Source organism: Sycon ciliatum, chromosome 6 (genome assembly GCF_964019385.1).
Source record: "Sycon ciliatum chromosome 6, ocSycCili1.1, whole genome shotgun sequence".
Lineage (NCBI taxonomy): Eukaryota > Metazoa > Porifera > Calcarea > Leucosolenida > Sycettidae > Sycon > Sycon ciliatum.
In genome coordinates, this window is record NC_088648.1 from 28915992 (window position 1) to 28940654 (window position 24663).

Sequence of the window (24663 nt, forward strand, 5' to 3'; positions counted from 1 at the left end):
CTACAGAGAACAGCGGACACGCCAATTTCCAAATTTGTCTGTACTTCCTTTGACGCAGATTTGCATTTTTTGTTCGTGCTGACAGTGTCACCGTACCAGTGCTGACTTGCTGACTGTACTGCAGAGCTGAGTAGATGTACGGGTCGGTATGGGGTACAACTACAAGCCAACACGGCACACACACACACACACACACAATGAGCTGGCGGTCTTGGCACCCTCCGCGATCCACGCGGTGAACCGGAACGAAGATTGATCGTGCTTGCGAACTGCATTCAAAGTGGAGATCAGCTGATTTTTTACAAATTCCCAGTGGGAGTTGGTTTGAATTTTTAAAATGTCCCAACCGTCGTGTTGTTTACCGCATAAAAAATTACACCAGCGGAAAGTTCAGCATTTCAGGAGGAAAATGAGCCAGATATGGCCTCATTCTGACAACTTTCATTTTTTGGTCCTTTTTTGGACCCAAAAAGGGGATAAAGCCTCGGTCACACTACGGCAAGTTTGAAGCTGGATGCAGCGTCAAGTCGCAGCACTTGATGCAGACGCGGGGTCACACAGTGTTTTGTTTTTCTTGCAGCTCATGACTGCCGCGGCCTGGCGCATTTGTCTACGTCACAAAATCAACAGGGAAACTCAATGACGACACGGATTCCCACGGAAACAGGCCTTTTGCTCATTATAACAAAAAATTTCAGACAAAGTTTTCAAATTGTTCATTGATTTTTGATTACAAGAAGAAGAAAGGTCCAGATCCAAGGCCGGCCAAGCGTGCACGATCGTTGTTGTTTCTTTCTGAATTTGAAGCCATTTTCAGTTGTAGTGTCATGGATCAGGCAAGAAAAGTCCGCATCGCAGCTGTGTTTCTACTGACTTTGTCATACTGGTTGTCCTTTTTGGGGCTCTTGATGACAACACAACACTCACAATTCAACAGGCTCCAGTTGGCCGATGACCCACTCAAACAACTGGTCCTTTCTCGACTTTATTTTCTTCTCAGAAAACGCCTCGCTCTATCTCTCTCTTCCGCCAGGTTCGGAGCAGAGCAGCATCGGCCTCGTAGGTCCACGGACTCATCTTTAAAAAAAAAAGAGGAAAAAAACAAACCTTGAAGAGACGAATGTCGAATGTCGAATGACTGCTCAACTCGAGCAACTGTCTTGAAACTAATTTTACTTGAAAGACACTGTTTTTCCGCCAAGCGTCACTCCCATCAGCGGCAATGCAGCCGATTTCCCCACGTCAGACGCAGCAGCGTCGGACGCTCAAACTTGCCGCGTTTGCGTCAGTTGCCATGGAAAAGCTCATGATTCTGACGCTGACGCAGTATTTTTCTGTAGTGTGACCGAGGCCTGATGTGGACAACAATCACTGTATAAAGTCCAGCTAATTAAGCAACCCCTATCCAGAGTTCGAAATTAGACATAGGATCTGCTGTAAGCAGTGAATATTAACCAGAAAACGGCCTCTCCCTTTAATCCGTTACATCACTCAATTCTCAAGATAAAAAAAATAAGTATTGAGGCGCCACTGCAGCCACTTCATTACATGACAAATCCTTCAAACATCATCCTTAAATCAAGTGGTCTCTTCGCAGACGCTGCAAATTACAATATCTCAATCATATAGTGTTGCCAAATTATTGCGCACATGCACACACCGACACAATGCCAAGAAAATACCTAGAAAAACCAAGAATCGAAAGAGAATAATGGAGAGCCAAGGATTAATTAGTTTTTTTTCAAATTATTATGCACGTGCACACAAACACAAAAAATTATACAACGCAAAAAACACCAAAAAAAGAGTTGAGACACAATACACACGCAACTCCAACAGCCATGCAAACGTCCACCCATATACACGTAAAGTCAAGAGGGATAACAAATATTTATACGAAACGAATGCATACGTGGGTGGATGCTTGCACGTTTACATACATGTACGAGGCGAATTGCTATTTCTGGACATTGTACATTTCTGGACATTTCGAGTAAAATAATTTTTCGTCGCGTGTAGAGTCAAGTCAGTCAGGTTGATGAAGTTTTTCTTGTTGTAGTTGACGGCTGGGCTGTTGTAGTTTCTCCTCGTGTCGGTGCCTTGTTGATAGCCTTTTCTTGGGAGGCATTTCACCGAGTTTTGTGGTACTATGTCGCATGAGAATTTTGAATTTTGAGTAAAGTAAGAAGTAATGAACGAATCGCTGGCTTCCCCGTGTGCACACCACTTCAGACGCTGTAAAGTCTTGGACCTGTTGGCTGGAAGTGTGAAGAGGCTAACTGCAGTCCACCAATAGAAAAAATAACAAAAATGGTGCAGTATAGGATGCCTATTGACGCTATTTTACTTCCATGTCCAGAATTCAATACACTGAAATATAGGCCAAAAATTTTGCCTGTCGAAAACATCCTGCTATAAAGTCTCAGAGATCACACAGTATGAGCAATTGTCACATATTTGGAAAACTGAAGGATTAGGCCAAACAATAGATAAAATGTAAAACACACAGCCAGTGGGCCGCTATTTTATTTTCATGTCCAGAAATTGCTATTCACCTCGCAGTAGTGTTAGAGAGTAACATAGTGCAGTAGTCAGCATAATACTAGCACATGCTGAAAGTGCAATAGCAAGCTTCACCATTGCTCAACGAAACGGTTACTTCATGGAATACGAGTACATGTACTAGCTGGAGAAGCTTTTTCTTGTCATCGGCATACAATAAAACCTCCTCCTACTACTACTACTAGTACACTGGCACTGCGTTGGTGGACTCCATTGAATTTGACATCATACTAGAGCCTAGTAGAGGAAGAGTGTCGTGGAGTTCACATAATTATCACAGGAATAAAAATACTTTTCTCATGAAATAAAATAATAATTGATGATAGCTAGACGATCAGATAGGATTGATGCAAAGTCCTTGCAGTCCTGGAGGACTATTACGAAGTGGTCGATTACTTTTAGGGCATTCATTCAAGCAACATCAAACAAACGCGATACGATCCTTGAAAATGGAAAAATATTCAAGCATAACGACAGAACAGCAGACCAATCGAAACGAGTAAAAGCTTCCTTACCTCAGTCATCGTCCTGCTATGTAGTTGGACAACCGTTTGACACGGTGGTACGGGCAGCTCTTGTCCAGTCAAACAGGATATTCTTGTGGCGTCGAGCGAAAGAGAGTGTCAGTGTACCTGACTCGTCAGATTGGAACTGTGTTGAACCTTTCTCGTTCTCCGCTGTCTGCTTTCATCCCTCGCTCTGATGAAACAGTTCAAACGCCTTACTGGCAGCAATGGCCAGCCAAACAGGGGATCCTTGTGGTGTCGAACGAAAGAGAGTGTCAGTGTAGCTGACTCGTCAGATTTGAACTGTGCTGAACTCTTCTCGTTCTGCAATTATTTCTGCTTTCATCCCGCGCACTGATGAAACGTCTTCAGAAAACCACAAGACGCTTTCCAGATTTGATTTTTAACGTCTCCTTATCCTCCTTGGTTACCTCGAGACAGATTACTGTCAGCAACTGCACAGCAGAACTGGCAGCCATGGCTGAAGTGAAGAGAGGAATGCGCTGCCACGAGGCAAGCCAAACTGAAAAGGTGTTTGTTCTCTTTCGGGCACAACACACAGGACGGCGTGACTGGATAAAATGGACTCCTGGACCGTGAATAGGGGACTTGTAGAAAAAATGTACTCCTTAAGCCTGGTTCACACTAGGCCGATTTTCCGGCCGGTGCTCCGACACCGACTCCGACATGGAGTCTGCCGACTGTGTCGACTGAGTCGGACGGCCTGTTCACACACGGGGAACGACTCACTCGCAATAGAGTCGCATCGATTATCCATAAAAGCAAGAGTTCATGGGGGTTATGAAATTTTGGTAGGACGTACTAGGACATTACATTTCCTCAAGACTCAAGAGTACAAAAGTACAAGAGGTCATGAGCTCGCCATCGACGCTCTTTGCTGTCATGGTGAAAAGCCTACTGTGATTGGTCCGAATCCCGCTCCATCACGTGCAAGCAGTAAAAATCGGCCGGCTTTTCGGCTAAATATCGACCAGTCGATACTTGGCCGAAAACTAGTGCGACAAGAAAATCGCCGCAGATTTGTCGGAACCCTGTACGACAACACAGTTCACACTACGCAATTTTCGCCCCGATCTTGAGGATTTTTCGTACGAGTCCATGTCGGCCGGAAAATCGGCCTAGTGTGAACCAGGCTTTATAGGGGATTGCGCGGCAGGATGAAACTGATCAAAACTGAGTGGACTCCTGGACTCTGTATAGTTTTTTTTGGACCAGTGGACTCTATATAGGGTGCTGGACATCCTATAGTGCATGGACTCTATACTGAGTCCTACATATATGCAGAGTGTCATTTGTAAGGCCGATTAGGGATTAACGTTGTCGAAGGGACCTTCGATATCAGCAACTACATGTACCTGGTTCTTCCCTGGTTTTCACGGATGTTTTTTTTCATGAATGCACATGGCTATGGCAACGGAAAGTCGGACGGTGACACACTGCGGTGCACGAAAGGTAACCTACGTACGTGTGCGCCATATCTGACCTGCATTCAACGACCTCATTGATGACAATGAATTTCGCCCTGAAGCGAGTGTATGCAGTCAGAGGAGAAAATGACATTTTGCAACCTCATCAGTGCGTCGTCAGCAGGAAAGTATTCTATACCGAAAACATGTCAAGTTGATTTCATGAAATATTGTACGTGCAGGATCCTGGATGACTCCAGTATGGATATCAGACGAGGCACTTTTGAAAGGCTTGAGTCCTTATGGGAAAGCCGCTAGTATGGTACGTGTTGGGTACGTAATGAACCGACGATGTTTGAAGATGGTGGTGTCTGGTGTATGCTATTTAGGCTTCCACCTTGCTCGGCATGCATTGTCTATTCCGCCATAAATTAGGAGTCAGGACAGCTGGTGGTCACGTATTCTCCGTACGCTACACTACAAAGGCGTTTAGATTGTGTGACTCAGCAGACCACCTGGCTTCTCATTGCACAAAGGGAAAGCGTACAGCACAGGACAACGCAAAATCTTCACCAAATACAAATGAGCAAGCAAGGGTGCCACAGCCGGCTCTACGCTCGTATTCCGATGCCATGAACGGCTCTCAAGCTCCCCCACAAGGGGAAAGCGAGATGAAGTGCCACAAAAAAAGACCGACCAGCCATAGCAGCAGAAATAACAGTCGAAACCTCAGCAGTGGAAACACAGGCGGGGACACCAGCCCCTGGGAAAAATCACCAAAAACTTAGAAAAAGCTTCTAATTAAATTTTCCTGCCCGACCAGGCGATCCGGGCAATCAATCATCCAGATTGTTGATGTCCGGCTGATCAGTGTTCTACAGTAGCTACGGTTCGGAGTTATAATCGGTTGTTCATTTGACCCGACGAGACCACACGACGTTTGCAGGTCACAGCACGAACAGTTCACCAGCCACACTCCATGAAAAACATATTACTACTGTATTTGACGGACCTATTGAAGATGGCAACAAAGAATTAATTCGGAGTTATGTTGGTTGTGTGAGGCGGTCGGCCAATAAGCACATGTGGTGGAGATGGAATTACCACTGGTATTACCGAATTTTTAAACGAAGGTAGTCAACACTGTTGGGGACACTATGGGCGTCTTTGGGCGCTGTATTCCTTTGGAGCACAGCGAAGATGATGCCTAGGAAAGGAGCCTTCCTGTAATTCAGAAATTCGGAAAATCCGTTCAAATCAACCATTTTTTAATATTGTTTGTTGAGATATCCACAATATTACATATGCACTGAATCAAAGTGCACGTACGCTATAAAAGTTATTAAGAGAGCATGTCTGAGAAAACCAGAACATATGTGCAAGTCGATCACTCAGATTTCGCTCAGAAGACGAGGGCAATCATCCCTCAATACACTTTGTTCTGCAGCGTTGGGAGTGGTGTTGGAGTAGAAATTGCTGACTAGACGTCGCGGAGGGGCGAGCTTTCTTGCGCAGGTATGAGTTTGGACGTATTTCAGAATGGTCGAGTGGAAAAATTCAAAATTGTTTATTTCAAGAAAACCCCAAAAGGATGATGGAGGACATGTCCTCAGTGCTAGAAGAGGTGTTCTACTATCTGCCGGTGTATAGTGTTTGCTAATTGAGGACGTAGCTCGCTGTTTTATCAGCGCTTGTAATTTGGCTATTTTCAAGACGATCATTTGTGGCGTCAAGGGATGATTGCCCTCGTCTTCTGGGATGCTGGCGTGGCTAAGTAGTGCTGCCCCAAGAACTCTTCTAAGGTGAGGTAATGTTGGCTTGATGGAGTTTTGTTCGTAGCTTGTTCTTGTACGCTGTGCCGTGGCTCGTTTGTAGACCCATAAATCGTGCCAATATTGGGCCAATATTGAGGGGTATGCCAATTTCATGGTTCCCTTCAAAAGATTTTGCGCGGGCTTTGGAATGTCGATCTACACTCCAAAGCAAACCTACCTGCAAAATTTGAGCGAAATCTGAGAGATCGACTTGCACATATGTTCTGGTTTTCTCAGACATGCTCTCTTAAAGTACTTCAGTCTGCGTACTTGTTTTCCTTTGCTATGCCGACGATTTGGATTCCAAGGCCAATTTTTCAGATTACCAGCACAGCATGAACACGAATTAGGGTTTGCAGTGCAATGTTCACCTGTCCTGTGAACACCTTGGTCTCCTTCACTTGGCTATACGCATAACGTTTTGCGATATCCAAAATTGAAAAATTCTTGATCTTTTTTCCCCATCCTTACCCACATATGACTGGGCATCTATCTTTAGCCAGCTTGCGCTGATCAACAGAAATGCAAGAACGTAGCTTCGAAGGTGACCCATGGCGTATCTCTTCTTCCTGGACTGGAGTACAAACACAATGGCAGAACAAGCGAGTCGATTAAAATCAAAATATGCACTGGTTAATTTTTAGTAGCTCGGCTGCTGTATAAAAACAATGCAAAGAAAAGGGAGGTTCTGCTATGCGAAAAATGAAGGAATAAAGCGGAGAGAGGAGGTGCCTGGGTTAGACGCTATTTTGTTAACTAAAAGCCATTTGGGGCCAGGAGCTCCGTCGACCAACTGGTCTCGACAACGTCACGCTTTGGACGCGCCAGATAAACTTTAATGGAAGTATGAGGGAAAGAGAAAGAACATGTATGTGTACACATAATAATGGTTTGTCGTGTTGTCGATCGAAAGGTCTACAGTGAGATGTGTTTCTGCTGAAGAAGAAAAAATAATACAATTCAACCGGACTTGTTGGGTAACAGTCAAACCAGGCTAAAACTGCCCGATTGAGAGGAGACCTGCAGTAACTGTTAGGCGACTTGAAGGGTCTGCTGGGACATGACTAGGCTGTACAACGTTATGTCATCAGCATAGGTCTCTAAGCTGGCTCCGTCAGCGAGAACAGCTGGCGTTACAGTACGACAGGAAAACCGTTGGTCCAAGAAAGCTGGCCTGGGGATTCCAGCGGAGATTATATACGTAGACGACGTCCGCTGTACAATGTGGCAATGTGAAGAATGGGCGTCCAGATACAAGACCAACCATCTCTAAAGCGGACCATCGATGTCTAAACTAAGCACCTTGTGGAGGACGCCGACTTGTAAGACACGTTAAAACTCTCCTGCGATGTCTACAGCAAGGATAAAAGCCGAACCTCCACAGCCCACAGGGGTTGCCGAGGCATTTTGAAAAGCTTGCAAAGCGTCTGATATTCCGAGGCCATTACGAAATTTAAACTTGTGCGGCGTGAGCAGGTGATAGCTGGGATATACTTTGTTTTGAGGACGTGCACCCACTTATGGCATCCAGTGAACCTGCAGTGATCTTATTGAGTCTATATAATCATTACTCTAATCATTGATCTAATGTAATTGATAAAAAAGAAAAAAGGGCCAAGGAACTACAAGTTACGCCATAGTGTCCAATAACACCACTAGTTACTAACCAATCAGCTCATCGGATATGAATTGCACGACACTGACTGACGGTACAGACGTTCTACAGCTAACTGGCTAATAGCTTTAGCACATCTTGTATCCGTACTCCAAACGCCTTCCAACTTAAAAGCTTGAAATTTTTAGAAATAATATAAGGTCATCGACATGCATGAACATCCGCCTTCACAGCTGAGACTTTCAGCTTGTGCTTATCTTGGTTGCGCTCACCTTTACTTCCCCTCCTTATGTTATTCCTATAACTTAGAACCTTCCAAGGCTGTTGTGATCCGGGGAGCTGCAGGACTGGTGTACACTTGGGCCGGGCCATGTCATAGCGAACACGAAACATGCGGCCGCAAACGTGGCGCACATTCGTCCTCGGGGCAGGCTCCTTCACCCCCGCTGCTTCCGACACGACATCACGCCGGGGAGGGTTCGGGGGAGATGAGCGAAGAGCAACTGCTTGGGTAACGGATTGTCATTAAGCCGAGCTGGGTTTGTAGCCCACTCCAAGCGTTCTTCGCTGTACCATGCACGAAAGTGGAGTAGGGTCACCCCACTGTGCCCGCAGTTGCTCAAATGTGATGAGTTGCTCCCACTGGCGGCCACGCGAAATGCCAAAGATTGACCGGAGGTTGGCGTGATGGAACCTGTCCAGCTTGTCCTAGTCCGACTTCAATGGGGTCCAACATTCCGAGCCACACAAAACCGTGGGGGGAACACATACCACGTATAAATGCCGTTGATTAGGCGGGTTCAGGCTCTGGTCATGCAAAAACCTGCCGAAGACAGCCAAAAGCCCTAGCATCCTTTGCAAGGCAGCTCTGGACATCAACAGGATAGAGGAAGGTGGTGACAACTCCAACCTTTTCATTGCCAACTGCCAGATCGGAACAATCCTTGACAACGAGTCTGTAGCCGCGACCATTAGGTCATGCTTGCCGTGAGGCAGAAGGCGGATAGGGAGACGTCGGCTGCAGCACAAGTTGTTGCGATTAGGGCAGCGTCATCGGAAAACTCAAAATCATCAGCATGACCAGTCTGAGACTTTCGACGTCGCCCAGCCACACGGGGAAACAACTGCCCATCAATCAAGAAGCTGAAATCTACACCATACTCAATGCCGCGCTCCCTGACTTCAGACCCCCACTCCATCACCAATCCGAAATATAGGTTGAACAGCATAGGAGCGATGACGCACCCCTGCCGCAAACCATTTTGTGCAGAGATCGGATCGGTACAACTACCAGCAACACGAAAGGACGCCGACATGTCCATGTGGAACGTCTGCACGAGAGCCACATCCACCGAGCCAAAGAAATGTCTGCCACAGAGCCTCACGAGGCACAGACCGACAGACACACAGGCACACACACAGGCACACACACACACACACACACACACACACACACACACACACGCCCACTTCACCCACTAACAAACAACTGCAGCGACAGCCGTAGAAATAAACGTTGGAGTGAGGCAGATCGATCTACACAAAAAATTAGAAATACCTGTCGTTAACTATACCTATGCTTCACTTCAGGATGAGGATAGGGACATTGAGATTGCACCAGCTTTCCGTGTTGGAAGAATGTATCAACTAGCCTACGCCCCCCCCCCCCTCGCCCTCATTATACTTGTTGTTCATCAAGCACAGTCATGGCTTATGATAAGACTGGTTGAGAGTGGTAGGAAATCATCAAGCTATCAATAGGGAAAGTATTCGTTTCAGGGGATCCAACCGAATATATTGTTCGGGCAGTTAGAACAATCACTACATGGTAGCTGAATACAATAAATAAACCAGTGCTTTCAAATGCACACCACGGTTTACAAACCTCCATTCTAGATATCACAATAGTTTTTGCTGTGCGATGAAATACCGTATACTTGCAATGAATGGATTTAGGGCCAGGTCGGGAAGCAACCAAAGAACACACAATGTGTGGAATGAATTTTGCCTGCCTGTTCCTTACCGCTGAAGTGGAAGATGCCTCTCAGCCCCGGATCCTCCGACACAGACGTGCTCCTCTTGGTGCAAACACTTAGCACTGTCTTTATGTATCAGTAATCTTAGCAAACGTTCTACTGTATTTTCTCTAGTCCTTGCACGCGTCCTGTATTTTCAATGCATTTTTATGAGCCGTGTCTTTTTTAGAGGCCCTTCCTCTCTAATGTCATGTATACTTTGCCGCGTTCGTGTTTATTTTTTGAAAGATTTTAATCCTTACATCTCCACTCTCCAAACGGTCTCTGGGCTACACCAATCACTAAAAGAAAAACATTTGATATTCGATGTTTCTTAGTGATTGGTGCAGCCCAGAGACCGTTTGGAGAGTGAAGATGTATGGAGATAGTGGAAGGCTACAGTGCAGTCTTCGCGTTTTGAGAAATGTTTTTTCATCCTTAGTTCGAACAAAGCGTGTAAAGCGCATGTACCTTCACTAGAGATTCTCATTTGTGTTTTTCGAAGTATGCGCGCAGTGTGCCCTTATCGGATCTGTGCTGTATGTGAATAAAAACGGTACTCAAAGATATCCCCTTCCGTCCTGTGTTTACCAATCTGACTGAGAATGCTGATATGCAGATTCACTGGCACTGTGATGCATTACCGGCCGCTTACAGCACTCCGTGGCAAGCAAATGTCCCAGCAAATCTCCAGACCAGAGTACCTAGACCAGAATGACAGACCGCTAACCATCCGTCCATTATCAATGCAAACTGACAGGTCAAGGTGCCAAGGAGGCCGCGGCGTGAGGTGATGCCTGTGTCGAGTTTTTTTCCCATTTGGGCGGAGGTCCAATGATCTCGTGTCTGGTTCGCAGTTGCACTGTAGTGAACATCCCGCACAGACAGAATGGCGCAGTGGCTATTGTACCAGTAGATGTACGTTACAACAGCCACAAGAACAGCTACAGTATACGGAATTACCGAATTTCCAAGGCAGCCACCTGTGTGTAGGTTTCTACATACCCAAGGCCTGAGGCTGTTACTGAGTTTAGGCCATTTCTTCTGGAACGAACTGTGGCGCTAGGTGGGGGTACTGGCTTGTTAATTTGGAGAGACAGTGGGAGCAGATATAACAACACGACCATGTCATCCCTGAGCTGGGGGGCCTCCGCGAGATCTTGGAGAAAACTTACACCTAAAAGCCCATGGACGGCACACGATTCAGGACTTTTGGTGGAAGACGTTTTCGTCTATCCACACTGGCCTTGTGCTATCCTTTGAAACAGCCCTAGATGCGGAGACGGAATCATCAACCTGGTTCCCCTTGGGAATCACCACCGGATGTACGTCGCCAGAAACCAACCGATTCTTCAAGCGTTTGTGCGGTATTCTGGCTACCAACGACAACAAGAAATACGGAGAAATTATGTGGTATATCCGGACTCAGTTAGCATTTGCTCTGCTAAGAGCTGCCATAATGTGCATCCGCGGCTCCCGCTCGGCTTACCACTGTCCAGTCAATGCACTCCGAGAGTTGGCGGTTGTGGTGGGGTATATGTGACGTGTTGTTTGTCTTAGTTTTACGATTTTAGATGTATTTCAATCTGTATTAAGTGCTGCTGTAGTTTTGGAGTGGTGATACAAGTACAACACATACATAGTGTTAATCACATATCTTTTCCTTTTCTTTTGGGTTACCTTTTGTCGTTTTCTGGATTTCTGGTTTGCATTACATTTGTATTGCATTTTCAATCATTGGGTTTCTTTTGCCCCAAAAAAAGAGGCTTCGAATACGGAGGAGTAATCGACCAACGAGTGGCTTGTCCACGATCAGCACGATATTCACATCCTTGCCTCCTGCTGCTTTGCGGCGCCACTTTCCTTTCTTTTGGATATCCTCGCAGATGAGCAAGATGGCTGCACCTCGGTCCGTGGTGGTTGCCTTAAGCATTTTATGATTGACATGAAATCGCCCCATGACGCACCATTGCGGCTTTCGCTTGATGAAGTATTTTGAACACAATTTGTCGTGATTCTAAATCGTAGTTTTTGTGCTGTTGTTGTGCAGGATGATTTCATAGTTCTGATTTACTCCCTAAAACATCCATGTCATATTAAATCGAGGAGAGTCCAACCATAGGTGATCAAAAAATTGAACTTCTTTACCAGTCTTCGATGTGGTGTTCTTCCTGGGGTCCTAACGGAACCTACACCTGATTTCCGTAATACAACTTAGACCATTCAAGAATTATTATTATCACGGATATCTAGTTTATACAAAAGAGAAAGCACCATAGAACCACAAGTCACGCTATACATTAGAACCTTCCAAGTCAGTTGGAAGACTGTTGACGTGCGCATCCAAGATGTCCTAGAGCTGTTACCCAGTTAGTTGTAGAACGTCAGTACGGTCGGTCAGTATCGTGCAATGTTATCGCATGAGCTGATTGTTTAGTAACTGGTGGTGTTAGTGGAATAAGTAGGTAGTTTAGCGTAACTTGCATTTCCTTGGTCCCTCCTCTTTTGTGTGAATTAATCCATGGCTCTCCATCCGAGTCCTTTCCTTGATATCTAGTTTTTTTAAGAAAACCGAAATTTTTCGGGAAGCTATTACGAGACTAAACCAAGAATATGATACCAAAAAAACTCCTGGGGTCAATTTGTACCCTAAAACAAGGAAAGAGGGTTAAAATCGCCCCACCGAGCTCTTCTAGTTACAGTAAGATTAATCCAGTGCCCGCGGAGTGTCAGGGTGCCGTGATACCCGTGACGCGTTGCTTTTGTACTGTGCTATGTTCTACACCCTGATCTCATGAATTTGAGAGCCCTCTCTACTCTCAGTATGAGGGATTTACTACACAAGGTGTGCTATATTCTGCAGTATGTTGTAGGTATTAAAATTATTCTCGTGTCACGGAAGTCATGGGGTGTTGTAGCCTATAATTTTATGTGGTTTACATTTTATGAATGACTGCAAAGAGAGATCAGGGAGCGCTGTGTGCCCTACGTGACCACCAAGCATTGTCAGGGAAGTGGACAGTCCAGAGCAAAGCTCCATATGGGTTAGCATTATCCATGTAGTTCACAGAGGGAAGCATAATGTAGCTCCGCTTTCTAATTTTGTACAGTGATTATGATTGTGAACTTGGTACTAGAACGTGCGTGTGGTTTGAGACTCTGTCAAGCACCTGTCATTAGGTTGCGTGCGCGCGTCAATGGAACCAGCAACACTTCATATTAGCCACTATGGCCTTTGTGATGAAAGCATGGGCAGATATTGCTCCACGTCCACGAACATGTATGCGCATGAAGCCACTTTCAAAAATTCGTGAACAGCATGGTACTAGTAGTAGTAAACTGCTGCGCAACATCCTGACCAGACGGCTGCCAGCAGATTTTTCCTTTGCGTGTATTATAGCAACAGCAGCGAACATGATCTGAATGAGACACATCAAGATTAGCGCCAGATAACTGTTCAATCCACACAACCGGCCAGGCCATGTGAATCGACCACTAATGACACCTGGAATACACAACAAGGAGTACAGCAGCATTAAACAGCCAAGACAGTTACCTATGCACACGCTACACTTCCTTGGGTAACCAGTATAGACAGCACTCTGCTTTGATACTAGTAAGCAGACACTAGATGCACGGGAACCTTTAGGTTATTATAGTAACTTGGAGCCAAGACTAGTCCTACTTCCAAATGCTTTGGCGAATAAAATAGCCCTACGACAGGTCATTACACGGTGCGACAGAGCTCTCGGCCATTAAAGAAAACGTTGAGTCACCTCCACCATTACACTGCGCTCTTTTGCCGACTAGACCCTCCTGCACACAACCATCACCATTGCGAGGACACTTCCATAGACGATATTGATAAACTCCCTCAGACAGCTGTTTCGCTAATACATAACTCATCACTGAAGGTAGATGTTGAATGATTAAAAATAATGCTATTATAAAGGTTTCCACATACAAAACTGGCATAGCTGAGGTGATAACGCGTGAAAGGGAAAGTGTGGTCGACAACATGAAGAAACACACGTGCACCAACATTCATATACACACGCACTCTCAACCAATAATCAAGTTGTTCCAGAATCTGAGAACAGAACTATGTCGTCCCTTGTGGACTCGTCCTCGCAGCACATAGAAAGCGAGTCGAAACCTGAAAGCAATGATTTTTCTCCAACGTAGCTTGCCAGAGTGCTCAAATCGAAATTTAGTGAGCTCAGCATAACACAAATCACCCCGCAGGAGAGTGCTCAACTAGTACACTGTACAAGGGCAGGAGCGATGTACTTACTCTGCGTGAGATTTTAAGATAGCAATAAAGAGAACAAATTCTGATTTCATCGCCCCACAACATTGACACCATTAATTTTTTATCGATATTTTCATGTCACATTCATCAATGGAATGTCGTGGCTGAAGAATGTTCATGCAGAACAATGGTTAAGTATCCATTCAATAATGTGTTACGAGAATCAATATAGTGCTAAAGTAAAATGAAGAAGGGTGAGACTATACTTGTGAATTATAACCGATTCTGTCCCTTTCCTTTGCCTCAAACTACCGCTCCTACAACATACGCTGTAGACGAAGAGCCTTGGGATCTCTTGTCATTGGAGAGAAACCAAAAAAAACTGAAATGGTATATAGATACTGTCTAAACAAGGCGACCGTAAAGGCATGGAGCCGAACAAGAATTGATTGAACTTGATACAGTATCTCTATCAGTTCCTAATGTCCACTGCTCTGGTGTTTTACAAGTGCTCACGTCGTTAACTGCTTCACCTTTCACCCTCTGTTACGACCTGTGGCGGAATTCAGCCCTATAAGAAACGGTTGACAGTCAGCCTCGTCTGAAAGTCGGGCATAACACCTTCTGCATCATTTTCATGGCAGTGAGTAAGTAACCGATTGCTAATATTAATACTATCTTATCCACGAGATCCGCGTCGGTATGGCTTGAATGTTCAGAAACAAAAACAAGCCTGCGCAACCGCATTCTACTACTATTCCTGCCCACCTGAGTTGTGAAGTGCTTTCTCGTTTGAATAGCTGGATCGACCTTAGGCTGCGTTTACGAAACGGAACGAAAACGGGCTGGCCTCGAATCGTTTTCAAACCGTTTACACGAGAACGGCAAATCGTTTTGAACCGTTCACACGAAAACGGAAAACGGGCGATCAGGCTTGAGTTAGCACGTGCTGGCTTGGCACAAGGGCGGGAAGTAACACGTTAGTTTGAGTTGGTACGTGCTGGTGGTCGCAAAGGTCAGGTATTTCTCGCGAAATATAGTCCCGCGCGGAATGGTTTCCATGACCGCGCTCCGTTTCCAATCGTTTTCACTGTTTTCACCGTTTACACGAGAACGAAAACGTTTTGAAAACGTTTCAAAACACTTTGAAGTGCGTTTCCATTTCGTTCCGTTAAGGTACCGTTTTTGGGCGTTGTCGTGTAAACGATAGTAGTAAACGCAACGACTTCGTTCCGTTTAGGTTCTACTTCGTTGTCGTGTAAACGCAAATCGTTTTCAATCGTTGTCGTGTAAACGCAGCCTTAGTGTGATCCAGGGCTTACGCAGCTTCCCAGCTGGCAAATGTCAGCTGGTGCCACATAGTCACCTGAGGCATTTATTTGACTGACATGAATGTATTTCTGGAATACATTGTCCAGTGGCACGCAAGTTGATGTTGTAAGTGTGGAAAAGAGTTGGCCGCATTCGCCAGCTGTCAAAATAAGCATGGTTGAACTATCATGAGTAGAATCACAAAACAAGACTGATGTCGTTCCACTGGTGCTCGTATACCATGTTCCGTTATCACAGCAGCCAAGCTATCCCCGCAGTATTGATGTGTAGCGGTGTCACGCTGGTGACTTCACAGCGTATAGCGTATAGTGTTTAGCGTATAGTATGTTCCGGTACGTTACTGTATCCCCGTATGTTAGCGTATCCCCGTACATTAGTGTACGGAGTTCACTTGGGCATAAAAGCTGCTGCTAACGATTCTTTTATTGCCTGTCAGTTAATTAAGTAGCCAGTTAATTTCATTGGCAGTTAATTTCATTGTCAGTTAATTTCATTGTCAGTTATAGTTACATTTCAATTGCCAGTTACAGTGTGTTCACTGAGACCCGTGTGCATTTGCCTCCGAGAGAGACTGTGGCTCGCTACAGATGTATTTGTTTGGAGGGAACCTTATTGAGAATGTTCGCTGCATGAGTAGGAGATTTCCATTTTGGTAAGCCGAACAAGTCCACGAAAAAAGTGGTTTTGAAGGAACCGCCGACATTTTCGCCAAATAAGCAATTTTCGCCGTGGAGTCGCTGGGAGTGGATGTTTTCTACACTCAACATGTATGCAATTATTTTTCTGCGAAGGTTGACTGCAACTGTAGTCAATGCCGACATCGGCCAGTCCGAAAGAGGTCGAAATCAAGGGGTGAAGGGGTGAAGGAATCCCACTGAATTTACAATTTCGAGAAAATCGATTATTTATGTCTCTAGCGCCTGCATATAAATGTGCATTTGAATTGTTCTTTGTTTTTTAGTCTTACTGGGAACACAGCCATATAAAGTGACAAACACAAAGCAAGACATAGGGGATGAAGGGCCGACGTGCCGATGTACAGGGAGCAACTTGACCGACCAGAGTTTTTGACATTAGCGTTGCAACCTGGCATCGAAGGGGGGGGGGGGTAGGTTGCAGGATCAAGTAGCAAAAATAATAATTTGGTGACGTCTGACTGTTCAAAATCTGGTTTAGTTGGTGGACTCGATCGTACAACTTGTGCCCACAATTTCCATTTTACAGTTCTTTCCTTTGCTCACCACCTGAGTTCTTAATGGTATTAATTTTGTGAAAGTAGCAATATTCTGAAAGATTAAAAAGGTTCGAAGACTACAAAGTATTTCAAAAATCCACAGGTCTGCTCTACATCAATATACTCGACCCGATGTGTATGTATGAAGCTAAAGTTAATTGATGAAAGAATAGAGTAACAGTTTAAGAAGCTTCTGGCCACCTTCAAAGTTCACTCTTACAGTCAACATGATACAGAAGAACCTTGTCGAACTCTCAACTACATGTTTTCCTGGCTTGTGGGTGCCTCACTTTATCCAGAAGACAGATTAGTAATTTTCACGGATCACAAAGCTCACAAAATCAGATAACCTTGAGAGGTAGGTATGACTAAAAAAAAGTTCCCATCGCATGTGAATGAAAATTTGACAGGTGTCCAGCAGCTGGGTGACACTATGTGTTGATATTGGCTTCCGTTTCTCCATGATGGCAAATTTTACAACGGCCTTAGCGACTGCATCATTCACGTGTGCATAGTCCAGTATTCACGTTACTCCCGCTGGCGGAGGTAGTGTATATTCACCGTAAAATAGGGTGGTAATGGATGAAATTCGTCCATTGGCAAGCGACGTTCGACTGACTGCAACATTCATTGCGAGTATGATTAAGACGTGAAAAAAGTTTTTATCGAGTTTCGTAGTCTATTGCCAAAAGCCAACTCTGTCAAACTTCGTCGCTAGCACTGAAGGAATTCGTCTACTGCTGAATCAACAGGTATGTACATGTACATTGTGCATATATGCAAGTAGAGTGTTTACAGAAACTGCCGGAGAGCTCAACAGCTCAGGGCATTAAGCTTTGCTTTTCGCGTAGCTCATTATGCATGTTATTAATACTGATCGACTACATCTTTGTAGCAAAAACGTTTCCAACAAATCGAATAACATGCATGATAAGCTAGGCAAAATACATAGCGTAGGGCCCTGAGCTTTCAAGGTCAGTCATTTCATTTTTTCAATTTGTTTTCCTTTTTTTCAACACATAACCTAGGTTGGAAGCCGCACTATCGCGCTGCGCGGCACACGTTCTCGCCGTACACTTCGCATACACACGCATTCTATCAAGTAGTGTCACTTTCAACAAGTGGCCAGAAGTCTTTGCCAGCAAGGTACAGAACATGTCAGGGTTGCCTCCCGTATCGCAGGTACACGCCGGGAGTGAACGGGAGTGGGCCTCTTGCACCCTCTCCCGGCGCATTACGATTATGTGAACCAGTGCAATCGTAACAGAATCATACTGTAAAATATCGCAAGGGACCCCCAGCAAAAGTAGACAGTGCTAAAATCTTGCGATTTGCCCCGCGACCGATCCCGGACGATTTTTGGACCAAAAGTGGTTTGTGAAATGTTTAGCCCAGTGATCGTTGGCTGCCAGAAGCCAGACTTTGTCAAACTTTCAAACCAAGACTCGCCCTAGATTTTCTTAAATTGAAGCTAGAGACGAGGTTCGTTCGCCATTCTTGTAATCGCTTCGCACAACACCCGAAATAACGCCGAAGTCGCACCAACCTCTTGTTCATGGTTGTCCCCGGCACGGGCGTGGGAATTAGGCCCTATCCACACTACAGGTGTGAAACGTACTTGGTCCGCGTCAGCGATATTGTCGCTTATCTTTCAGCTTTGTTTATATGTCGCCAAAGCTCACTTGGCATCCCATTTCATCCCAATTTTCGTTAGTAAGTTAGTTTACTAGTACCTGAAAGGTCTAGCTACAGTTCGAGTGGATTTCGAGAGCGACGGGTGGTCGATTCTGATTGATACAGCGCCGAATCAAAAATAGATTATCTTGTTACGCTGTGCAGGCAAGAGCAGCGCAAGCCACAAGAAAGTAATCGGCTACTCGGAATCAGCTCCATTTTGCTGAACGGCCGAGATCGCTCACCTCAGGCATCGCTCGTCAAGCTGAGATCTCAGCTCCCTTACCTCCAACTCCACGCTCGGAGTATCCAGTGCGTCGTGGAGATTTGCAAGTACTGTACGCGTCGTCGTCGTCGTTCAAAATAAATCTTGCAAAGAACGGCGTCTGATTTGAACCACACAGGCTGTCGTACTGCCCACGCGAAGTCCTATAGAGAAGGCGACCATCACGATCGACTTCTGTTTAGAAAATAGCCAGGCAGCGGAGAGGAAGAGAGATGAGCTTGCAAAAGCAAGAGAGTCGAACCCGAGCAAAAATATTTGTCACCAGCGTCGAGAGCAGCGACGAAGAGGACCGAAAAAAGTAGGAACCCTTCCTTGGATAATAAATTCCTTACAGCTAGTTGTCATTCTATACCTTACCGTCCATCGTACCAAGTTTTATCACTACAAGTGCACGCGTTCATGTCCAAAGTCTAAGTTCAAATTGTCGAAAGATAGCCGGCAATATTGCTGACGCGGACCAAGTAGTAGCGTCCTCTTTCAAGTGGCGTGCAAGTGCACTTGCATCTACACTCGCAAGAACCACCGGCGCGAAACGTGACTTTTGAGGAGCGCCCGCGGGAATTTCCCTTCATATTTAAAATTTTATCTCAGAGAGTTCCACATTGATCTGAAAGAGAAATCATCGACTCGGAAATTGGTTCGTGGAGGCTTTATCGTGTTGTTCCTACCTATGTCTCCCTGTTTGTTGATTCGAGTGGAGAATGACTCCAGTTATAGACAATCGAAGATGAAAGAGGTCGCAGCTTGTTGTGAACAATCGGCACTGTGATCTCATTCTGAAATTTATCGCCACACACTAAGCCGCCGAACGAGAGAGCTTGGAAGCTCAGGGCCCTACGCTTTGCTCTTACGCTTCTTTGCCTAGCTCCTCGTACATGTTATTAGAACTGATGGAAATGTTTTTTCCGTTGATTGGCCACATCATTGTATTGCAAACACGGTTCAATCAGTTTGAATATGAGTTAGGCAAAAGTACTTGCAGAATTTACTGCGGATTGTTATTTTTCTTTAATTTCATCCACTTTTGGTTTGCTCTTTCTTTTCCTTTTATCTCCTTATACTGTAAATCAATGTAAATCAATAAAATTAATGTTGGCTGATGAGAAACTTTGGCCAATCTCAAAACGAAACTCTTCACCGTCATTAAACTTTGGCCGATTTGAGTTTTGAAAACGAAAAGAAAGCAAACCAAAAGTGGACGAAATTAGAGAAAAATAACTATTTTGGAGTTGACGGGATGTCTGGCCTGACGTGTCCTGGGACCGGTGCTGACTCTGCCGATCACGGGCGTTCTGGAGTCAACGGGATCTCTCTTCCGGAGTTTCCTGTGACCTACGTCTCGTACACTGATGTTAATGACGCACTTCATCACTTTGATTGTGAGCTCCAGTCCGCCTTCCGTCGGCACCTCACTTCATTCGGAGCCACCCACACTGTGACATCTCCACGACCCCGCATGCAATCTCCACTATGGGTTACTGCTGAGCTCAGGTCTGCTGTAAAACGCAAGCGTGATCTATATAGTGTGTACAAAACATATCCGACAGCAGTAAATCATGCAGCTTATAACCGACAAAGGAATGCTGTAAAGCACCTGTCTCGGCAAGCACATCGCCAATATATTCGCTCCATCCAAGCATCACTAACTTCACCGAATCGACCTACACTCTTTCAGTGTGTGCGAGCACAGCGGCACACTTCCGGCCGTGTCATGCCCCAAACGATGATAGCATCCGACGGTACGGTCGCCACGTCCCCCAAGAGCATAGCTGATGTTCTGAACACTCAGTTCACCTCATTTGGGCTACCTGATGATCCTTCGTGGCGCATTCCCCCTTTGTCCCAGTCGCCTTTCATATCTGTTCCGTTCCGTACAATCACTGTCACTACCTTTCAAGTTCGGAAATATCTGAAGCGCCTGAAATGTGGAAAGTCTCCCGGCTCAGATGGGATCCCGAATGAAGTGCTGCAGTCTCTTGCACCATCAATAGCCTATCCTCTCGCCATTATTTTTAATATGTCATTTCGAACTGGTACATTCCCACAGGATTGGAAATCCGCCATCGTGACACCGCTTTACAAGAATAAAGGCTCCCGTGCTTGCCCGGCAAACTACCGCCACATCTTTCTGCTGCGCACAGTTTCTAAACTTTGTGAGCGTATTGTATTCGATTCCCTCTACCTGCACATCGCTCCGGCTCTCTCACCAGCTCAGTCGGGATTCTGCCGTGGTGACTCCACTCAATACCAGGTGACTCGACTTGTCCAAGACATAGCGACAAAGAGGAACTGTGGGGAGCACGTGGGAATGGTGTTTTTCGACTTGGCTAAAGCATTCGACACCGATTGGCATCGTGGCCTACTTGCCAAGTTGGAGGTCACCTTCCGGGTGGAGGATGCTGCCTTGCATTGGATATCCTCGTATCTGTCTGCTCGTTCTCAGGCTGTTCGCTTGTTCTATTTCTTGTCTGATCCCCTGACTGTAACGTCTGGAGTGCCCCAAGGTTCCATTCTGGGTCCTTTGTTATTCTTGCTTTACGTTAATGACCTACCTTCAGTTGTCCCCGATGTTGGTTTGTATGCGGATGACACTGGCCTTATCTGTTCTGATTCCTCCCTGCACAATTACTCCTTACCATGCAGCATCGCATCAACAGCACTGTCATGTGGATGCAAACGTGGAAACTCCAGCCCAATTTAGACAAGACAGAAGCCATGTATATTTCTTCATCCCCTCCTGATCAACCATTATACTTCCCTGACTCGACTATGCCTATCCGTGTTGTTACTCAGCACAAACATCTAGGTGTGATGTTTGACTGCAAACTCTCTTGGGCTGCACATGTCAACTATGTATGCAAGCGAACCAGTTCAGCATTAGGGGTACTACAACCACATTGCACTCATTTGCCCATCCAGTGTAAACTATTATTTTATCAGTGCTATATTCTCCCTATATTCGTCTATTGCGATACCGCTTGGTGTGGCATTTCTGACACAACTCTGAACCAATTAGAAGTCCACCATAGATTTATACTTAAAATACTTTACAGCAAGGATCGATATTTTCCTTCGGACGCCCTTTATCGACTTGCACACACTTCTTCTGTCTCCGTTCGTCATAAGCACCATCTCTGTACACTGGTTCATAAAATATTTCTTCATAAAACCCCTTCACACATGATGAAGTACAATTGGTTTTCGACAAGCTCAACCCGTAACGCGCTCATCCTGCCTCTTGTTAAGTCAGCCCAGTATCTAAAGTCCCCTTTGTTTTCCGGCCACTCTCATTGTTTATCATTACCATACGATCTGAAAACTTGTTCTTCTATTGGTCAGTTTAAAGATCTACTATCACAACTGAACTAGACGCAATAATTATCAACGAAGAACATTCTCGAATACCTGGGTGTTGCACGAATTTTGATAGTGCTCACTTCCGTTATTCGTTTTTCTTTGTAATTTTCCATTCATTTTCTGCTTTAATTCATATTTGCTTTGTTTTCCTAGCTTACTATTGCCGTGGCTGGCTCAACGCCCTTGTCTCAGGGGATTCTGTCCCTGCATTAGCTATGCTTGTCACATGCTATGAGATTGTGTCTAATAATAATAATAATAATAATCTGGGTGCGATCTACTCTCCCAGCCTTGATCATGGATCAACTGGCTGCCCCCCAGCATGAAGTCTTGTGGGTATCCATCCAGCTCAGCGCCGGGCACAAGAGTGTCCTGGGAGGTGTCTACCAGCCGGGTTCTTGCGGGCCCGGTGACCTCTCACTTATCCATCATCTCGAAAATACCCTTTATTTTTACCCGTCAACACGGCGCTAGTCTCATTCTTGCTGGGGACTTTAGCGTTCACAACCGTGCCTGGTTTAACAGCTCTAAGACCACACCGGCAGGCGAAGCACTTGAGGACACTTGTGCCGCGCAACTTCTTACGCAGGATGTTCAGACTCCTACTCGTTGCGACAATACCCTTGACCTCGTGATGCCTACCTTCAACTCCCCAGTATTGACAACCGCCACACCCCCTCTTGGGCGGTCTGACCACGTTATCGTTCTATCCGACTTCGTAGGCGTATTACCTTGCCACGAACCTGCAGCAAAGCGAACTGTCTGGCGGTACAAGAGCGCAGACTGGCATCGCCTCCGAGCTTTCCTTCGCAACTCTCCATGGCACGACATCATAACTGATGACCCGGACACCTCCTGTGAGCGGGTAACCACCACTATCCGAGGCGCAATAGCCAGGTTTGTCCAATCTAAGGAACTTACCACGAGGTCGAGTGATCCAAAATGGTAGACACCGGAATGTACAGCTGCTATGAGGGAAAAGGACAAACGTTGGCGTTCCTGGAGAAAACACCCGAACGATCTTTCACTAAAACAAGCTTTCCTCCGCTCCGTTCCAACAGCCGTCAACATCCTAAGGCGATCCCAGGAAGCTAAAGAGGCCAGTATCCGTCACAGCCTGTCCACGGGCTCACTCAAGGACAAATAATGGTGGACCAAGTTAAAGTATGCTAGTGGGGACGGACGTAACACGGACATTCCTCTCATTGTTGATGCGGGCGGACGGGAGTTGGCAACAAGCCATGAGAAATCGGAGGCCCTTGGCACCTTCTTCTCCAAGAAGTGCAGTGTCACTGGCCAAGATCTTACTTCTGACGACTTACCTGACCTTGTTGCAACCGGAGCACCGGCACTCGCAGCCGTTCATTTTCGCCCCGCCACAGTCTACCGTCTGCTAGCGCGACTCGACATATCAAAGGCGACTGACCCTGACGGCATTTCAGCCCGGGTCCTGAAAGAGTGTGCCAAAAAACTTGCGAAGCCTTTGCCCCAGCTATTCGCTCTCTGTTTCAGGTGCGGAGTTCAACCAGAATCTTGGAAGACAGCTAACGCGGTACCGATCCACAAACGGTCGTCGCGCTCTGTTCTGAAGAACTACCGCCCAGTATCGTTTTTATGCATAATGTCCAAAGTAATGGAAACTATTGTCAATCGCCAACTGATGAACCATCTTGAGCGCCAGCAGCTCCTCACTTCCCACCAGTTTGGGTTCCGTTGAGGTCTCGGCACGGCAGACGCACTACAGGCGCTTCATAACGCCTGGGTGGACATCGTTGGCCCAGGTGGGGTGGCACGAATTCTCGCAGTCAATATAGCAATACAAACCGCCTGCATGAGTGGGGTTGCCGATGGAAAGTGTCTTTCAAGCCCACCAAGTCACAGGCTATGACTGCTACCCTCCGACGCACTGACCTAGACCTGCCCCAAATCCTGTTTGGTGGTACCCCTGTACCGGAGGAAACCAGCATATCACTGCTTGGCGTTCGATTTGACTCCAAAATTTGTCCTTCGCTAGTCACCTCAGGACCGTGACCATCCGCGCCCAGCAGCGCCTCGGCTTTCTCCGACGAGCGGCCCACATTCTAACGCCAGCTGGGCGAACGACTGTCTACAAGGCATTCGTGAGGCCCCTGATGGAGTATGCCCCGCTTGTGTGGATGGGCGCGCCAGCCAGCCACACCCAACGTCTGGATAATGTTCAACGCCTCGCAATGCGCATCATTGGCCCTGGTGTAATTCCCCCCAGTCTGGCTGTCCGCCGGACTGTTGCTGCTCTCTTGTGCATGTACAAATTGCACATTACTGGTCCTCCTCAGCTACTTTTTTTTTATTTTTATTTTTTACTATTGACACAGCCCTACTGGAAATCAGGTGGAGAACAAAAAGAAACGAGGAAAAGGACAAAACATAGGGGATGTAGGGACGACGTGCTGATATGCTGGGAGCAACTCAACCGGCCAGAGATCTCGGCGTCAGCGTTGCAACTAGGCATCGAAAAATGTGTGTTTGGGGGGGGGGGGGGTGCACAAGAACAACTGCAAACAAACAGAAGCTAGAGAATACCACAAAATAATAACTTGGTGCGAAATA

At 46.0% G+C, this 24663-nt stretch overlaps 1 protein-coding gene and 1 long non-coding RNA gene across 2 annotated transcripts in view; one reads left to right on the forward strand and one right to left on the reverse strand.

The window, feature by feature from the left end:
- Window positions 1-10068, reverse strand: part of LOC135819841 (sushi, von Willebrand factor type A, EGF and pentraxin domain-containing protein 1-like) — a 278765-nt gene extending 268697 nt beyond the window's left edge. Inside the window, exons 1-2 of the mRNA XM_065333124.1 lie at window positions 9948-10068; window positions 6781-6883 (exon numbers count right to left, since the gene is read on the reverse strand). Coding sequence (XP_065189196.1) covers window positions 6781-6862 — 82 coding nt within the window. The 5' untranslated portion in view covers window positions 6863-6883; window positions 9948-10068. The remainder of the gene's footprint in view (window positions 1-6780; window positions 6884-9947) is intronic.
- A 7242-nt stretch (window positions 10069-17310) lies between these two features.
- LOC135818937 (uncharacterized) overlaps window positions 17311-24663 on the forward strand; it is a 44177-nt gene continuing 36824 nt past the window's right edge. Inside the window, exon 1 of the long non-coding RNA XR_010553829.1 lies at window positions 17311-17509. This is a non-coding gene — a long non-coding RNA (uncharacterized LOC135818937). The remainder of the gene's footprint in view (window positions 17510-24663) is intronic.